General features: G+C 32.2%; 1 protein-coding gene across 1 annotated transcript; it reads left to right on the top strand.

Moving 5' to 3' along the window:
- Positions 1-2,669: 2,669 nt before the first annotated feature.
- Positions 2,670-10,151, top strand: LOC130629409 (degenerin mec-10-like). Its single transcript, XM_057442589.1, has 2 exons — positions 2,670-3,062; positions 8,364-10,151. Exon 2 carries the CDS (start codon positions 8,400-8,402, stop codon positions 9,855-9,857), a length of 1,458 nt encoding a protein of 485 aa, XP_057298572.1. The 5' UTR covers positions 2,670-3,062; positions 8,364-8,399; the 3' UTR covers positions 9,858-10,151.
- Positions 10,152-16,570: the final 6,419 nt, after the last annotated feature.

Below are 16,570 nucleotides of genomic sequence, written 5' to 3'. Positions count from 1 at the left end.
ACAATGAAATTAATTTTACTTAAAAAAGAATCCGTTCAAGATTGAAAATATCTTGAATCTGCAAACCGCTAATAGGAGAAGTAGTCGTGGGCTTAACTGTGTGGATTGCATGTTATCATCATATCTGTCCAAATAAAAGAGAAACGAAACAAAATATTTTTTCTGTATTAATGTAAATTTTGTATTAGTTGTTTAAAGTAGTAGAATAACTTCATCTCCAGTAATCATTGTTTCATATCATACACTTCATTGTCTATTATAATTTTCCCTACCTTCCACACACTTTTTATGGTGTAGTAAGACCTCCTTTAACCAAACATCCTAAACAGAAGCGTTAAGAGCTATTTTGGGGTGGATTAACGTCCTTTAGTTTCAGCTATATGCAGGATTTCATACTCGTATATTGAAGACTCGTGATGCAGAAAGTTGTTATTCGCAGAACTTTTAAACATTCTTCTTCGAACATTTTTAATCTATTTGATTTGATTTTTGTATGTTAACTGCAACCTAAAAAAATGGAAGTTATCGGAAGAATACGAAGACTTTTGCAGCTGTATCGGCCAAGTTAACTCTTTCTGAAATAATGCGCTGAATTACAACAATTTAAAGGCAGCAAAAAAGAGGGTCGCGCTTGAGTAGTATTCCTTGCGGAGGCAAGTTCAAAATGTATGCTTTCAATAAAACCTGAGCGCATGTGTTCAATAAAACCTGAGCGTATGCGCTGACTTATGGATATATTCATAAATTGTTTGCCCATTGACAAAAGAATAATCTAGGATTGCAATATATTTTAAAGGGAATTAAACTTTGCCAATTATGAGCGCATCTATCTTTCCGCTTCACAAACTTTGCATTGTACGAAAAAGTTATTTTGTTGAATTTTAATAACACGACAACATAACTACAGTAGACTCCCGGTTATTCGAACCTGCACTTATTCGAATAATTCGGTTATTCGAAGTGAGATGGCGTTCCCCTTGGATCTGCTTACCCAACTCAGGCAAAAACACTCTCGGTTATTCGAACTTCAGTTATTCAAATAATTCGGTTATTCGAAGTGATTTTTATTCCCCTTGGGGCCAATTATAGGCTAAGTCACCCTCAGTTATTCAAATTTTTCTTATTGGGAGATCGTCGAGTGAGAACATTGATTTTCTGCGATTAAAACACTTTTTTTCTTCAAAAAATCAGGTTTCAATATTCATGGCTATTTACACTCTTCAAGCAATTTCTTCAAAAGTTCAATATTCTCCTTCAGTCTAGAGAATTGAAGCAAACAGGGGATCCTGAATCCCTTATCATCTCCAAAGTTAGTTCTTTTCCCTGTCACTTTTACTTTGCAAGTACACAACATCTCTGACTTCAGAAAGTAAAAATTCTTTGTGTTTACACGCTCAACTGAACCACAATGCCTCAATTACTTAAGAAAAGTCCATCCCATTAAGGTTAAGTTGAAAATCTGGCGGGAAAACGAATTTTTCAGTTATTCGAACTCCCGGTTATTCGAAGTAAATTCTTATCCCCCTTGAGGCTTCGAATAACCAGGAGTCTACTGTATGTGAACATTACTATGACAACTGCGAAGGAAAAGTGATATCAGTTTATATGAATTTTCAAACTTCTATCTGGAAAGGTTGCTAAAGTGCGCAGTTACTTATTTAATAAGCGTAACCGCGCATAATACCAACCCGTGTATATACCCACCCGCGCATTTACTAACCCACGTATATACCCAACCAAGCATGAACTAGCGCATGTATATACCTACTCGCTCATGTAATAACCTCTGTATAGACCTACCCGCGCATGTAATAACCCCTGTATAGACCTACCCGCGCATGTACTAACCCGTGTATACTTTAAAATACGAAGAAAGTTTCGCGGTTTCGCGGTTTTTAGGGCCTTTCCGCGAAAGTTTCTAAAACATGTTGCCCGCGAAAGTTTTTCCGGCAATTTTTTTTGTAAATTTAGTTCCCAGTGAAGGCTTTTTTAATTTAAAGTATACCTAATCCCGCATGTACCAACCTATGTATAAAACTATCCGCTTATGTACTAACCAATGTATATACCTACCCGCGCATGTACTAACCCCTGTATAAACCTACCCGCGCATGGAATAACCCCTGTATAGACCTAACCGCGCATGTACTAACCTATGTATAAAACTATCCGCTCATGTAATAACCAATATATATACCCATCCGCGCATGTACTAACCCATGTATTTACCTATCCGCGCATGCATTTACCCATGTGTAAACCTACCCGTACATGTACTTACATGCGTATATACTCACTTGCGTATAACTCTACATTTAACTAACTTTTTATTTATCCTAAATCTCGTACATCGGTCCATTGACCAACGATTCTTTGCTTACAAAATTTATTTTTTTCCCAAATATTTTTAGGTAAAGTTTCGCAAGTTAAGTACTTAGTACAGGCAAGCCATGTAACAAATTTGTGTGCTTATTGCAGTGTGACATTCAACCGTGATGTCCTTCATCAAAAAAAATTATTGCATAATAAAAGCACAGGATACTGTCTGACTTTTAAAGTTACAAAATTGCAATTTTAAATAAAAACGAAGCCTAGCTACAGCCTATCGCTACAAACTTGTAACTTTTTTTTTATTTAACAAAACGAAAGGTGCAGCTACGTAACTGCTTTTAAGATAAATAGAAACACGACAAACTATTTGTAACGAAAAATAAAACAAGAACGACTTTTTTGGCAGATACATGCCACCGTACGCATTGTACAAATTTCATAAGTTATCAAAAATATAAATAGTATTAGAAAAAACAGGTATATTATGATTCATGTCAAATTATTGTTCATGTGAAATGGTTGCTATAAACAAAAGAACAGACAAGTTGGATACACATTCAAAGATTTTTGTACAATTTCTATATTTATTAAATTGTTCTTTTATAAATAATTAAATTTTTTGAAGACATCAATACGTTCATGGTCGATGAATAAATATGTTATGATACCCAGTTATTGAAGTTTATTACACATTCTCGAGAAACGGAAATTTTCGCAAAACATTAGAGAAGGTAAACATATGAAATTACTTGCATTTAATTTTAAAAAATAGAACTTCATGGTTTTAAAAATAGAACATTTTGCAGATTGCAATTTGCGGGTAATTATTGATGAGCGGTGTATAAGAGTGAAATTTTTTGAGTCAGTAAGAGAAAATCCCTGAGAGGTATAAAAACTACTATTGTAAAATAATTAAGAATAACAAATTGCGCATAGAATCAGAAGTTATGACCTCTCAATAGGTATGTCATCTAAGCGCGACATTTTCCAAAGAAAATCTTAAGCGCGACATTTTCCAAAGAAAATGTCGCGCTTAAGATATTTAAGATCACATATTTATTATTCCTCGTGTGAAAAAGATATTTGCTCAGTTTTATGTATTTTTAGCGGTAATGATATTGCTGTATTCACGTTGCTACAGCTTCTTTTGACAAGGTGTCACGAGTTGTTGCGATTTCATTTGCTACAAAGTAAAATAAAAGGTCTAAAAATAGAAAAGAAAATTTGAAAACAACGGTCGTATTAAAAGTCAATAACATTTAGCGTTTAATTGGATTATATATTAATTAACTTGTTTATGCTGAAGTGCACACAAGAAGTAGATATGTCAATACAAATGAATTAATGTAAACAAATAAAAATATCTTTCTTCTTCACTTAAAATATAGAAGGGCATATTACCACTTTTTAAATTTCAAAAAATAAGTTTTGCGAAGATTGATTCTTAGAACAAAAAAGAGACACGATTGTGCAATTTTTGTTCAAAGGTAACAAGTAAACTCTTGTGGTTTTAAGGATACTCTCGATCCCATGCATATTTGAGAGACGTTTGCGTATTCTTAAAAAAACATTTTTGTGATTGGGAGACACTTTTATTACTTCATAAATATACGGTAAGCCCCTTCAGGGTGATAAATTTTTTTTTTAATTTTGATTCCTTGGCATAATTTCCTGATTTTTTTTAAAGAAGAATCAAAAATATTTATTGTTAAGAGTGATAAAATGAAGAAAAATCTTCTTTATCTTTTAGTGGTTTCAGTAGTGTGCTCAAAGTTTAAAATTTCTTTAATATATTTAATCTGTATAATAATTAAAGAGAGTTATGCAGACCTAATAAAAAATTGCATCCATAAAACAATAGAAACATTTACACTTTAATAATCTATACAAATATAGTATTATTTATCATCTATACCTTTTTAATTTATTTCTTTATTTTTTTTCGTTTTTATCTTGTTATGTTATGTTATCCTGTTGTCTATTTAACAATAACTAGACCCAAAGTTCTGCAAAAATACTTTACCTTTAATTTTAAATAAAATATTCATGACTTATTAATTATTCATAACGTTTAAGTGGGTGTAACCATAATTCTTGCAGGTAATAGCAAAGGTCTTTGATTTGTTTTTTCTCGAAATAAAATTTTCAGTCGTAACGGTATGTATCTTTGTCGCACACTCCCCTCCATCTTGTTGAAATTGTACGAAAACAGGTTTGTTGCAACAATTATATCTTTGGCTACAAAACGTTGCCTTTTTTAAGGCAGAAAGTGAGGAAGTATCGAGTTATTAATCTATCTTGCTTAAAAATAGGAAAATCTGTCATAAAACTATCCCCCGCCAAAGCGGACAAAAGTCGAATATTATGTATAGGTCAACATTTTCAAATATATGTTCAACATTTCCGTGTATATGTTCAACTTTTTGTATACATGTTCGACTTTTTCGAATATATGTTCAACATTTTGTATACATGTTCAACTTTTTTCGTATACATGATCAACATTTTCTTACATATGTTCAGCATTTGTTTATATACGACCAACATTTTATCAATAAAAGCTTTTTCGTAAACGACCAACTTTCATGTGATGAAGTTAAGTATATGCATTTCATGTAATGAGTTTAAATTTTTGTACAGTATCAATATGTTGTTGTCCGTCGTATAATGTGCAAAAACTAGTTCAATTTTTCCAAATCGGTTGCGGAGACCGGGGTCCTGATAATGAGTAACTCAATGGTGAAGCGCTCACAAGAAGAAGACAAATAGCTGGAGTTGATAACCCGTACTAGGTTAAATGTATTGTTCAAGAAAATAGTTTTTAAGATTAATTTTAAATACATTAAAAGATTGCGAGTTTCGAATTTGAACAGGAAGACTGTTCCAGAGAACTGGACCAGAAACCCTAAGCATATGGCCACCATAGTTTACAAGGTTAGACCTGTTATGATGAAGTGTAAGTAGGTCTGAAACAGTACTCAAATCAAAAATATTTTCCCTGTTAATCAATCTATTACTGCGTGTGATGTAGTTGTGAATACACAGTTGAAGACCTATTGTTGTTGCTATACTTCAAGTACGTGATTAAGCAACTGTACCCATCGATAGCGCCATGTATTACGAAACGCCATCGTAAAAGCTTGTGGTGCCCGTCTATGTGCCTAAGAGAAATGAATACATCAACCGTAAAGCAGCAGCATTTCATTTTATAAAAATGGTTATCGCTAGAACTTTTACTTACCAAAGAGAATTTGGTGCTTTCACGTGATACGCTCTTCTTACAATACTGAGTGTTTTTCGCAACGCCCGGCTGACCTGGTCGACTTCGTTTTTTGCTTCTCTGATCCTTTGTCATTGTACATATATACTTCTTGATCGACATGCTCCAGTAATGTAATTTTTGTTGGGAAGAACATTTAATACCTCTTGCACAACTTCGCATAGATCTGCGTGGCTTATTTTTGAGTAATACCCTCGTGGACCACTCTTCTCAGGTATTTGCACACCGAACTGAATTCTTCTTCTTCTTAACGTTTTGGTTGATACACCAATACATTTTGCCACACCGTCCCAATTTCGATAAATATCAGATAAATCTTCCACATCAGATTGTACAACGTCCTTTCTAGGCCTTCCTCAACAACTTTCAGTTGAATTAGTTGGGCAAATATTTTGATGGAGTTCTGAAGTAATGTTTTCTTCGAGAATCCTTTCAAATCTTTGTTTTAAAGACTGGATTTCTTCCACTATTATATCTAATAAACTGACAATTCCATCGAAGTTTTCCCATCCTACGTCTATTGTTCTTCGACTAAATATTATCAGAAATTGCAAACAACCCTCTAATCTCCTACACCAAAATTCACAAACATTGATGTTCGTTGCAAATACTTGTCTTCTTGCTTGTGAAATGAAAGAAGGCAACTCGTTTAAGAAATTCTCAATGTTTACATTGTCAGCGACCTTTTAGGATGATTTCCCGCCTTTCCACGAAAAGTGATGCGCGCGCACTTGCACGCGCATTTACTTTGCGCATTTAACACACATGCAAAAAGTTTGATATATAAATAAAAAAGTTTGTAATATATAATAAATCTAAACACACATTATGTGTTGTTGAATTATGCACAAAAAGTTAGCAATATATAAATGAAAATTGATTTAAAAAATAAAAGTTGACTTTATACATAATGCTTCATCATATATAAACACAAAAGTTGACCTATTTAGAAGAAAGTTGACTTTGTATACACGAAGCTTGACCATATAAATATAAATGTTAACTTATATAAATGAAAGCTAACATATATATATACAAATGTAGACTTTTGTCCACTTTGGCGGAGGATATAAAACAGCTATTGTATCACAAAATATGCTATATTTTTGGAACCACGTTGTTTTGAGTAAAAAAAGCAAAGTTTTTTAGAGTTGTATAAGAGCTTCACAATGATATTTTTTTCAAAGAACAAAAACTTTACTGAGGGGAGTGTTCGACAAAATGAACTAGAAGGGTGAATTTTTGTATATAATTTTTTTTCTACTTTTTGGATTTTTTTTATGAAAATATTTTATCATCATTCTAGAGATAATTTATTCGGCTTTCAGAATATATATATTTGCTAGGGATAATATAGCGAGCAGAGGGGATATCTTAAATATACTGAGTATGTGTCTCAGGGGGTTACCGTATCCTTAACACTAGTCCAGAACAGCTAAATACATGTTTTTAAATGTCTTGGATTACTTGTTCTCTTGATTGTGTCGCATTTGTTCTTTAAATCGCATATTTTGTTGACAAGTAAATGCTTTTTAATTAATTTATTTATTTAAGACAAAAAACTTTAGGATGTAACTAATGTTATGTAAAGCTTTAGTTATTAAAGTTATTTAAAAAAAAATTATTTAATTTCTTAAGCGCTTAAAATCACTTAGGGTATCACTTTTTTAATACACTGGTAGACGAAGGAAGAAGTAAACCGATAATACTCTCGGTAAAACACGAGAATACGACAAAAATCCACGTGTTCATCCGTCCTTTAATTCTAAAGGTATCGGCCCATAGCAAAAAAGTGGATGTGGTATTTTGTGTCCTTAAATTCTAAAGGTATCGGCCCATAGCAAAAAAGTGGATGTGGTATTTTGTGTTTCCGTTGCACATGTTTTCCTGGCACATACACAGACGGAATAAGGGTATTATTAATACTTAGTATTCAATTAACATTTATCTATATTATAATACTCGTATACGTCTGTCCGTCTGTCTGTTACGCAAAATGGTAGCTTAGTTGCGTAAGTAGCTAAACGCACGCAATGAGGTATAAAAAGAAGCGTGCAAACCCGTGGATTTTTTCACGGGCTAACGACTAGAAATAACAGGGTGTGTTAGAAGTAACATGAAGTGTCTAACCCTATTCCTGGGGTGTTTGCTGTATTATACATGAAATTTACCACAAGTGTTGCCCAGGCCTGCAGTAACAACTTGCTCGAAAATAATTACTGATGTCAGCATTTTTGCCAATGCTGTCGACTTTGTGGAAATTACCTTAAATTTAAGATTCTAAAGAAAGTTCTTTAAGATACTAAAGATCTATAAAAACCTGTTAAATAATCAAAAGATTTCTATAAATTCAATAAAGAAAATCAAATTTAGAAATTTGATTAAAGAATAAAAAAAAAAAAAAAATGTAAACAAAACAGTTTAAAAATAGGCCTGTAGGAAAGTTATATTATCTTCGCATGATTTTTTACGATTTTAGGAAAAATCGTTTTGATAAAAAAAACTATAAACTATGCACAATCTATTGCAACATTTTTGTTGTTGAAAAGACTGTGACATTGAATATCCTATTAACAATAACCTATATAGAGAAAAGGAGAAAAGAAGAATTTATTTTTGTTCTTGTATAATTTCTTTTAGAGGAAGTTTTAAGAATGTTCTAGATGTGTTTTACTTACTTAGTAGACATATGTGGAAATGTAACTAAAATTTGTTTAGAAAAGTTTTAAAAAAATTGTTTTATTTTGTTTAGGGAAATTAAGGGTGTAGCAGTTCGCAGCTGATAAGTATGGATGGAATGAAGAAAATACTTTGCATTCGTAAGAGAACTGAATCTAAGAACGTGAGTGTAACAAACATTGTTACTGAATACTTGGAGAATGCCACGACACACGGAATTAGCAGCATCTATCGAACAACACGAGTTTTCCCGCGCTTATTTTGGATTGCTGCAGTGATAAGTTTCCTCTGTATCTTCATCATGAGCATACCAAGGCTTGTCACTAAAATGACAGATCATGGACATGTCACTCGCGAAGATGATGATGCACAAAGGACCATGCCTTTCCCTGCTGTTACAATGTGCAACGCAAATCCAATCAAATTCAACGCTATGGACAAAATGTTAAAAAAACATTTTCCTAATGTTACTGACTGGTCATATGAGATGTACAAAACGAAAGCACATGAGTTAATGGTAATGTCGTTAGAATTCAATGAAACGCAACGTGTTTCTCTTGGTGAAGAAGCTGAGGATTTTTTCTTTGCAGACAAATGTTTATTTGGCAGCAGAAAATGCCACCATAAGAAGGACTTCTTCATGACTTCAAATGTCATAAATGGAAACTGCTTTACTTTTAACCATAATGGAAGTTTGATTCAACAGCGTGTTGGTGTAGAATATGGTCTTACGTTGATTTTAAATGTATCCCGATCCAATTATAATATTTACGTCAAGAATTCTGAACTATCACCAATTGGTGCATATATAACTATCCATAACCCAGGTTTCGTTCCACATTCTCAAAGTCAAGCTTTTCTGGTCACACCAAACCATCTTGCGCGCGTTGCCATTCAAAAGAAATCAATAAAAAGATTGAAGCATCCATACAGAGATAACTGTACTGATGGAAACACAGCTGTAAGAGCAATGCATCCCACTAACTACACTGTATCTCTCTGCACACTCTTTTGCAGTATATATGGAATGTTTGACTACTGCGGTGTTGTGGATGTAAAATCAGCACATATGGCGTTTCACTTTCTTGGAAAGAAATACAATGTCTCCACAACACATGCTGATAAAGAATGTTTGAAACGATTTGAGGCTCATTTCGCGAGTGGAAATATGCACTGCAATTGTCCTAATGTTTGCTTTGAAGAATCATATTCACAAAGCATCTCAACGGCCATATGGCCATCTGATCCTGAATTGGACCATCATATAGAAAAAATAAAGGAGAAAAAGCACGTTAACGTTTCTCGTAGGATGTATAAAGAAAACTTTGTTGCCATCCAGTTGTATTATAACAACTTTAACGTGCACAGAACCGAGCATTTACCTGCCTATGTTTTGCCCGATTTCTTCTCCGATCTTGGTGGTGCGTTAGGATTGTGGATTGGTGGATCTTTTTTATCCTTGTTGGAATTTGGTGCAATGTTGATGGACATTCTCAGAGCTGTTTTAATATGGTGTACGACAAGAAAGACAACAAAAAAAGCCAATATAAACAAACCTACACATTAAAATAGTTGCAAGTTGATAGAATCTAATCATTGTGGTGATTTCATACGTAGAGTTGAAACAATGCAACATTTAATGTTATGGTGCATATCTAAAAATGCCGCGGTGACGCTACAACAAAAAGGAACGCGACGGTAAATAACAATACGTTTATGACAATAAGGCGTAAGAGAACACAATACGCACAAACATACTTAAATCACTAAATTTGTTTAACTTTGTAAAGGAGAAAACATTCCGCACGATTACTTTGTATTTGCTCATAATTAAAATATATAAGACTAGTTATTGCACAACTTTGATCAGTAAGAGCTATCAGCAAATAAAGATGTTTTATAAAATGTTTGATACTAAAATAACAGGAAAGAAAGTTCATAATAAATACACGTGGTTACTTGCAAAGCCCTGCAGAATTACGTCACACACCTTAGTAATTCATAAACCAAAAGCACCTTTACATAAGTTATTTTTATATAGATAGCTAAAAACATTGAAAGAAATATATTTGTACTCAGGGGTGGATCTAAGGTTAGGCAGCCTAGACAATTGCCTAAGCCTAATTTTGTGGCCGTAGAAAAAACATTCTATAGATAGAATAATCCATATAAAACAGAATTATTTTTGTAAATTTGTTTTTGGCATCCCGCTCATTTCGACATCATGAAGATGCAGCGTTTTATCAATTTTTTTATCATTGATACTAGGATGGATTTTTAATAACTAAATACCTCACTTTTGGAACGATTTTACCTCCTTTTATAATAAAAACACAAAACGCCCGCTTTACCTCGTACAACACCACAACCCTTGATATTACTTTGCCAAAAAATCTGTCAAATTTTGCCTAACCAGAAAAAATCCTAGATCCGCCCCTGTTTTTACTAGTCCACTAAGGCAGAATAAGATTGAAAAAGAAGCGTCATTGGGATTTTGATGACGTCAGAAACACATTCACAAAAAAATCAGAACCTTGTTTTTAAGTTGCTTCTATTGTGTAGAGCTTAAATTGCTGATCAGGAAAATGTATATGGTTGTGTGATTTTGATGACCAGTTAATGAGATATAAGGGTTTAAAAAATTCGCTGACGTCAGCAATGGCCTGTCAAAACTTTTATAAGAGATTTGTATACCTGTTGCTTCTATCGTGTAGATCTTGAAACGCTGATCAAGAAAATGTGTAGGGCCATGTACTTTTGATAAACAGTTGCAGAGATAATAGGGTTTGAATGTTTTTAATGACGTCACCAACCCGTCCATTCCGAAACGGATCTGAGAACCCAGGTTTGTGAAAATTTCCCCAATTGCTCCTAGGTAGTCTCTAGTTACCCACGCGGTAAAAAATAATTGACGTCGCCAAGTCGTTTCCAAGTTATTTAACCTCAAAGTTTTAGGTGCACTGTAATGGCTTCATTAATTTAATATAGGATATCTTATATATTAATTCCCTTGCGTGAGTAAAACTGTGAGTCCACGACACGGAAATCACGGGTCACTTTCTTATGACGTGGCTGTACGCTAAAATTTAACTAAAAAAATTAGGGATGTACTTCATAGAAATCGCACATAAGGTGTAAATATATAACCCGCTGCTAATAACGATATAAATATATATACCCTTATGCCAAAAAACTCTTTGTTAGCATATATATATAGGTATCGCTACATATGAAACGGTATTAGATATTCACAAAGCATACGGACTGTTAAATGAAGTTCCTAGCATAAAACGGAAATTGTGTTTACGAAAAAGATGGCTGTTCTTTTTGAGTATTCTCTACTCTTTCATTCAAAATAAATCTTTAAAAAAACATTTGAAGAAGAGCATGGTTTTATAAATTAATCATAGCAAGGTTCTGTAAGGTTTTTTCATGTTTTATTTTCAGTTTTGTTTATATTATTGTTGCCAGACATGTTTTATAGCTAGCATCATAAAAAGCCAACCACCAACAACAACTAGCTAGCTAGCTAGGAATATATATATATATATATATATGTAGCCATGTTCTTTATACCTAGCTAAGTCTCCAGTTTATATTTAAGTGACTAGCTATTAGCTGCTGTAGCTAGCTAATGCTAGCTTTACACTAAAAAGATTCCCAGTATATATATTACCACAAAACACATCAAACGTTATTAACCCTGAAAATTTTAAACATTTTCCTGGGTTTTTTTTGGTTTGCGAAGTTCTTTTCCTCCAAATATTCTGAAAATAAAGTTCAGAAATTACTTATTTTTAAAATGTAAATTTGATTTGTTTCAAATTGTGGGCAAAAACCTTAATCAGCATGCTAAAAGAACTTACTTTTCTTAATTTAGAATTACTAAACACAACCATTTTCTTACATTTAGTGTAAACTTTTGTGCGTATGGCTTATATTTAATACACCAAAAGAGCTACTTTGTTGATTTCAATTTTATACTCTTTGTAGGCTATTTTTTCTTCTTTTTGACATTTCTGTTTTACCACTCAATTTTTACATTTTATAAGTTATTTGAAACAGAATGGTATGAAATAGACCAAAATACCTGATCTTAGTTGTTTTTTATTTACAGGCTGTGTCTGTGAAACTTTAAGGGGAACATTTGGTGGAAGACAATGGCATGACATATACTGATAGAACTGATTTTTGTTGTGTTAGATGTTATATCTGAACCTTTTTGACATTTTATGTTAATTTTGCGAGGAAGGACCATATATATATACACAGAAGAAGAATTCAATTTTACACCTTCCAAGCTTTGTTTTTCTATATTTTGTATAAATTCTTACTGGTGAGGACTCCGTGCAATATATCGAAATGACTGATCCTTCTCGATTTAAATTTGATGTGTTCTAAATCGTATATAGTTTTGGAAATTTTGTGTAAGATTTAATGGGTAAGGGCTAGATGCAATATGTCAAAAAAACTTTTTTTGTTGAATCAGAAGCACTCCCTACAACCATTCTTTTTTTTACACTTTGTGAAGCTTTTGTGAGGAAAGAGTGTATGCAATATTATCGAAATAACTGATTTTTGTTGCAAACTGTTTTTCTTTGGCATTTTGGATTAAAATTTTGTTTTAGAGGGCATATGCAGTAGATATATGTACTGAAATAGTTAAATTTTGCAAACTTTGATTTTGTCGTTACCTCTCATTTTTTACATTTTGATTAAACTTTTGTGGGAGACCGTCGATATGCGAAGGACCAAAATAAGAGATTTTAGTATTACTTAGAATTTGTATTTTGTGTTGCAAAATTGGTGCAAAAATTGACATAAAATGAACTTATATACAGATTGATTGCTGTTGTTTAACATGACTCATTATGACTTATATATATATTTTATGAAAATTTGTGACAGAATACTATGTGAGATTTGAAATTTTGTTTACTTTATTGATGGTAAAACAGCATGCAAATTGCTAAAAGGACTTTATTAATTTTAGATTTAAACACCGTTATTTTGTTGGCATTTTGTCTAAAGTTTGGTGAGGAAGGACTGTATGCAATATATCAAATAATGTTTTATTGCATTATAATTTGTCCTTGCAAATCCCTTTTTTTACACCTTAGATAAAAAATTCTGTCAGAGGCACAATTTATTGTTTATTTTTCACATTGTGTGTCAACCTTTGGCAGGGTTTGCAATAAACTAACTGATTTTAACATATACAATGAGAGAGATTTGTGTTTGACATTGATCAGCTTTTTTGTATATATGTGGCGTTTTGAGTGATTTAAATTTTATGGGTGAGATGTATGTTGAAATGCTTTTGGAAACTTCTTTCCGAATAATTTTCGCATTTGTCAGATGGTCAGAGCAAGTAATTTTAGTAGATTTAGATTTTAAATGTCACATAAATACTGCAGTTGTTGAAAACCTTTAATTTTTTTGGTCATCTCTTATAATATTATAATAATACGGAGAGTGTGTCCGTCTGTCTGTGACAGGCAAAGTTGATGTGGTCATTTTCCCTTGATGTTGCCGAAATTTCCTTTGAAGTCACCGAAAAAATTATGTCCATTTTGCTGGCGGGTTTACTTTGTTTACATCACGTGATCAAAATGGAGCAACTTGATTTGCTGAAATAAATTTAACGGCTTTCTTTACAAAAATGGTGTCCCTTGACACCGAAAAAAAACAACAACAGAAGAACGGTCCCTCTGTCTTGAAAAAAGTAATTCAGAGAAAGAAGAGTCCAAGAAGTGAAGTAAGAAGTGGTAGTTAGAGCTAGAAGTAAAGTAGTAAAGTTAGAATTAGAAAATAAAAGTTGGAGTTTGAAGTGGATTTAAAATCAATAATAGTAAGAACTTTGATGTATTCAGACGTTTAGTTTTTATGTCACTGGAACAAGCAGACTCGCATTTTCCAAGAAAAGCCTCAAATTCTTGAAGTTTTATATTTTACCGCTTTTTTTAAAAAAAAACCTAGCCACCATATTTGTTTATGTTTTTGTTGCATAATTAATGATCCCCTGGCGTGTAACTAATGTGTTTGTCCTAAAATTCAAAATGCTGCATAAAGCTGTTAGCTAACTAACAAACGGAAAACTTTGGTTTGTTGAACTTACTTTACTGCTTATTGTAATGTTATTATTTTTACATTACTATTGTTTCTCTTTATGTGTGTTTTACTAAGCATAAATAGCTAGCTTTAGTTATAGCTAAGTGTTCCCAGTTTAGATATATTTAACTGGGGGTCTTAGCTACTGTTAGCTAGCTAATTTAGCCTCTCCAAGTCCTGCTCTCTTATCCCATGGCTAGCTCTAACCTATGAATTATGTTGTTATTCCTTTTTTTTAATATGTATAGCGAGCTAACTTAGTTTACCTATCTTAAACTTCTCTTCTTTTATGAGCAAAATCTTTCAAAGACTTAAACTTTGGACAGGATAGTAGGATGTATTTTTCTAAGAGTATAATTATTTTCATATTTCCTGTAAACTTTACAAGGGGACCCAAGCAATTTTTTTCAGAATTTAAAGCATGTGTGTTAAGTTATTTTTTATTGTTTTGTTTCTGACATCCTGTTAAACTTTTGTCAGCCTACATGTAAAATTCCAGGTTATTTTTACAGGGGGTTGTAGACATTTGATTGGCAATTTTACGTGGGGTTATGACTTTATTTTAATTTATGAGAGGATGGTATGGTTGTTTGTGTTTTTGTTTATGTTGCAAACTGCTGCTTTTTAAAATTTTGTGTAAACTTTTGTGGGAAAAAGACCACATGCAATATACTGAAAGAACAAATTCACGTTTTTGTTAACGTTTTTGTTAAGAATTTTAAAATTGTAATAATAACTGTGTTTGGTGATAATGAAAACTTTTTTGTTTTTAATATTATATGAAATGCCTGATTTTTCTATGATTTGATGTGTTTCATAACCTTTTTGTGGAAGATTTATGGGCAATGGCAATATAGGACATGCAAAAAATAGACTGATTTTTGTTGATTTGGATGTGCTCCTTAAAAACAAATCTGTTTTACATTTTGTATAAACTTTTGTGAGGACAGACCGTATATACACTCTGTTTTCCAAAAACAATATCTTTGTTGATTCAAATTTACTCCTTATTCATTTTTGACATTCACGTTTAAAATATTTGGTAAAGGTCACTACAGATCATCGTACTCAGGAAAAAATTTTTGTATTCTTAACCTGTTCATTTTTACAATTTGTGTATATTTTTTGGGAACAGGATAGTATGTAATCGAAGAAATGATTTTCCAGATATAAATTTTATGTTTTTTGACACTTTGATTGAATTATTAAAGGTTTTTCACAAAGTGGAGATGTGTTATTTCTGACTTTATTATTTGTTGGTGTTGTACATGATTCTATACATTATTTTGATTATTATTTCAAGCTCTATACATAATGATCTTTGTTGATTCAAGTTTATTCTTTGCTCATTGATTTTTTGACATTTAGGTTTAAAATTGTTGGTAAAGGGCAGTATGTTTTAACTTTTTTGAGGGAGTACAACACCGAAAAAACTTGTGTTTTTTTTTATATTTTGTATAAATTCTTACCGGGCAGGACAACAAACCGAAATGACTGATCCCTCTCTATTTATAAATTTGATGCATTCCAAATCGCAGTTTTTTGAAATTTTGAGTAATATTTAATGAGTACAAGATACAAATACTGATTTTTGTTGAATCAGAAGTATTTCCTAGAACCATTCTTTTTTTTCACTTTTGTGGAGAAAAAGTGTATGCAATATCATCAGAATAACTGATTTTGTTGCAAACTGTTTTTCTTTTTCACATTTTGGATTGAAATATTGTTATAAAGGGCATATATCAATAGACATATATATACCAAAATAATTAAATTCTGCAAACTTTGATTTTGTCGTTCACCTCTCATCTTTTATATTTTGATTAAACTTTTGAGGAAAATCATAGGAATTATTTAGAATATGTATTTTGTGTTGGAAATTTAGTGCAAAAATTGACGTAAAATGAACTGTTAAATTGATTGTTGTTGTTTTAACATGAATTATGACTCAAACTTTGTTTTTGCATTTCTAATTTGACTAATTAGCCTAAAAATTTGCCAATTGGTTTTACACTCTGTTCTTTTTTATATATATTTTATGTGAACATAGAAGTACACAAGTAAAGTTAGAAGCCACAAGAAGTTAATTCGAAAGTGAAGAGTGGAGCTAGAAGTAGTAAAGAAAAGTTAGAAGTAGAAAATGAAAGCTTGGGTTTAAAGTAGATTTGG

This window comes from Hydractinia symbiolongicarpus, chromosome 2 (genome assembly GCF_029227915.1).
Source record: "Hydractinia symbiolongicarpus strain clone_291-10 chromosome 2, HSymV2.1, whole genome shotgun sequence".
Lineage (NCBI taxonomy): Eukaryota > Metazoa > Cnidaria > Hydrozoa > Anthoathecata > Hydractiniidae > Hydractinia > Hydractinia symbiolongicarpus.
The sequence above is the reverse complement of the archived record's forward strand: the minus strand, read 5'-3'. Positions and strand labels throughout refer to the sequence as shown.

What these genes read in the sequence shown, in the direction of transcription:
- LOC130629409 (XM_057442589.1), top strand. Translation starts at nt 8,400, where the DNA reads ATGGATGGAATGAAGAAAATACTTTGCATTCGTAAGAGAACTGAATCT.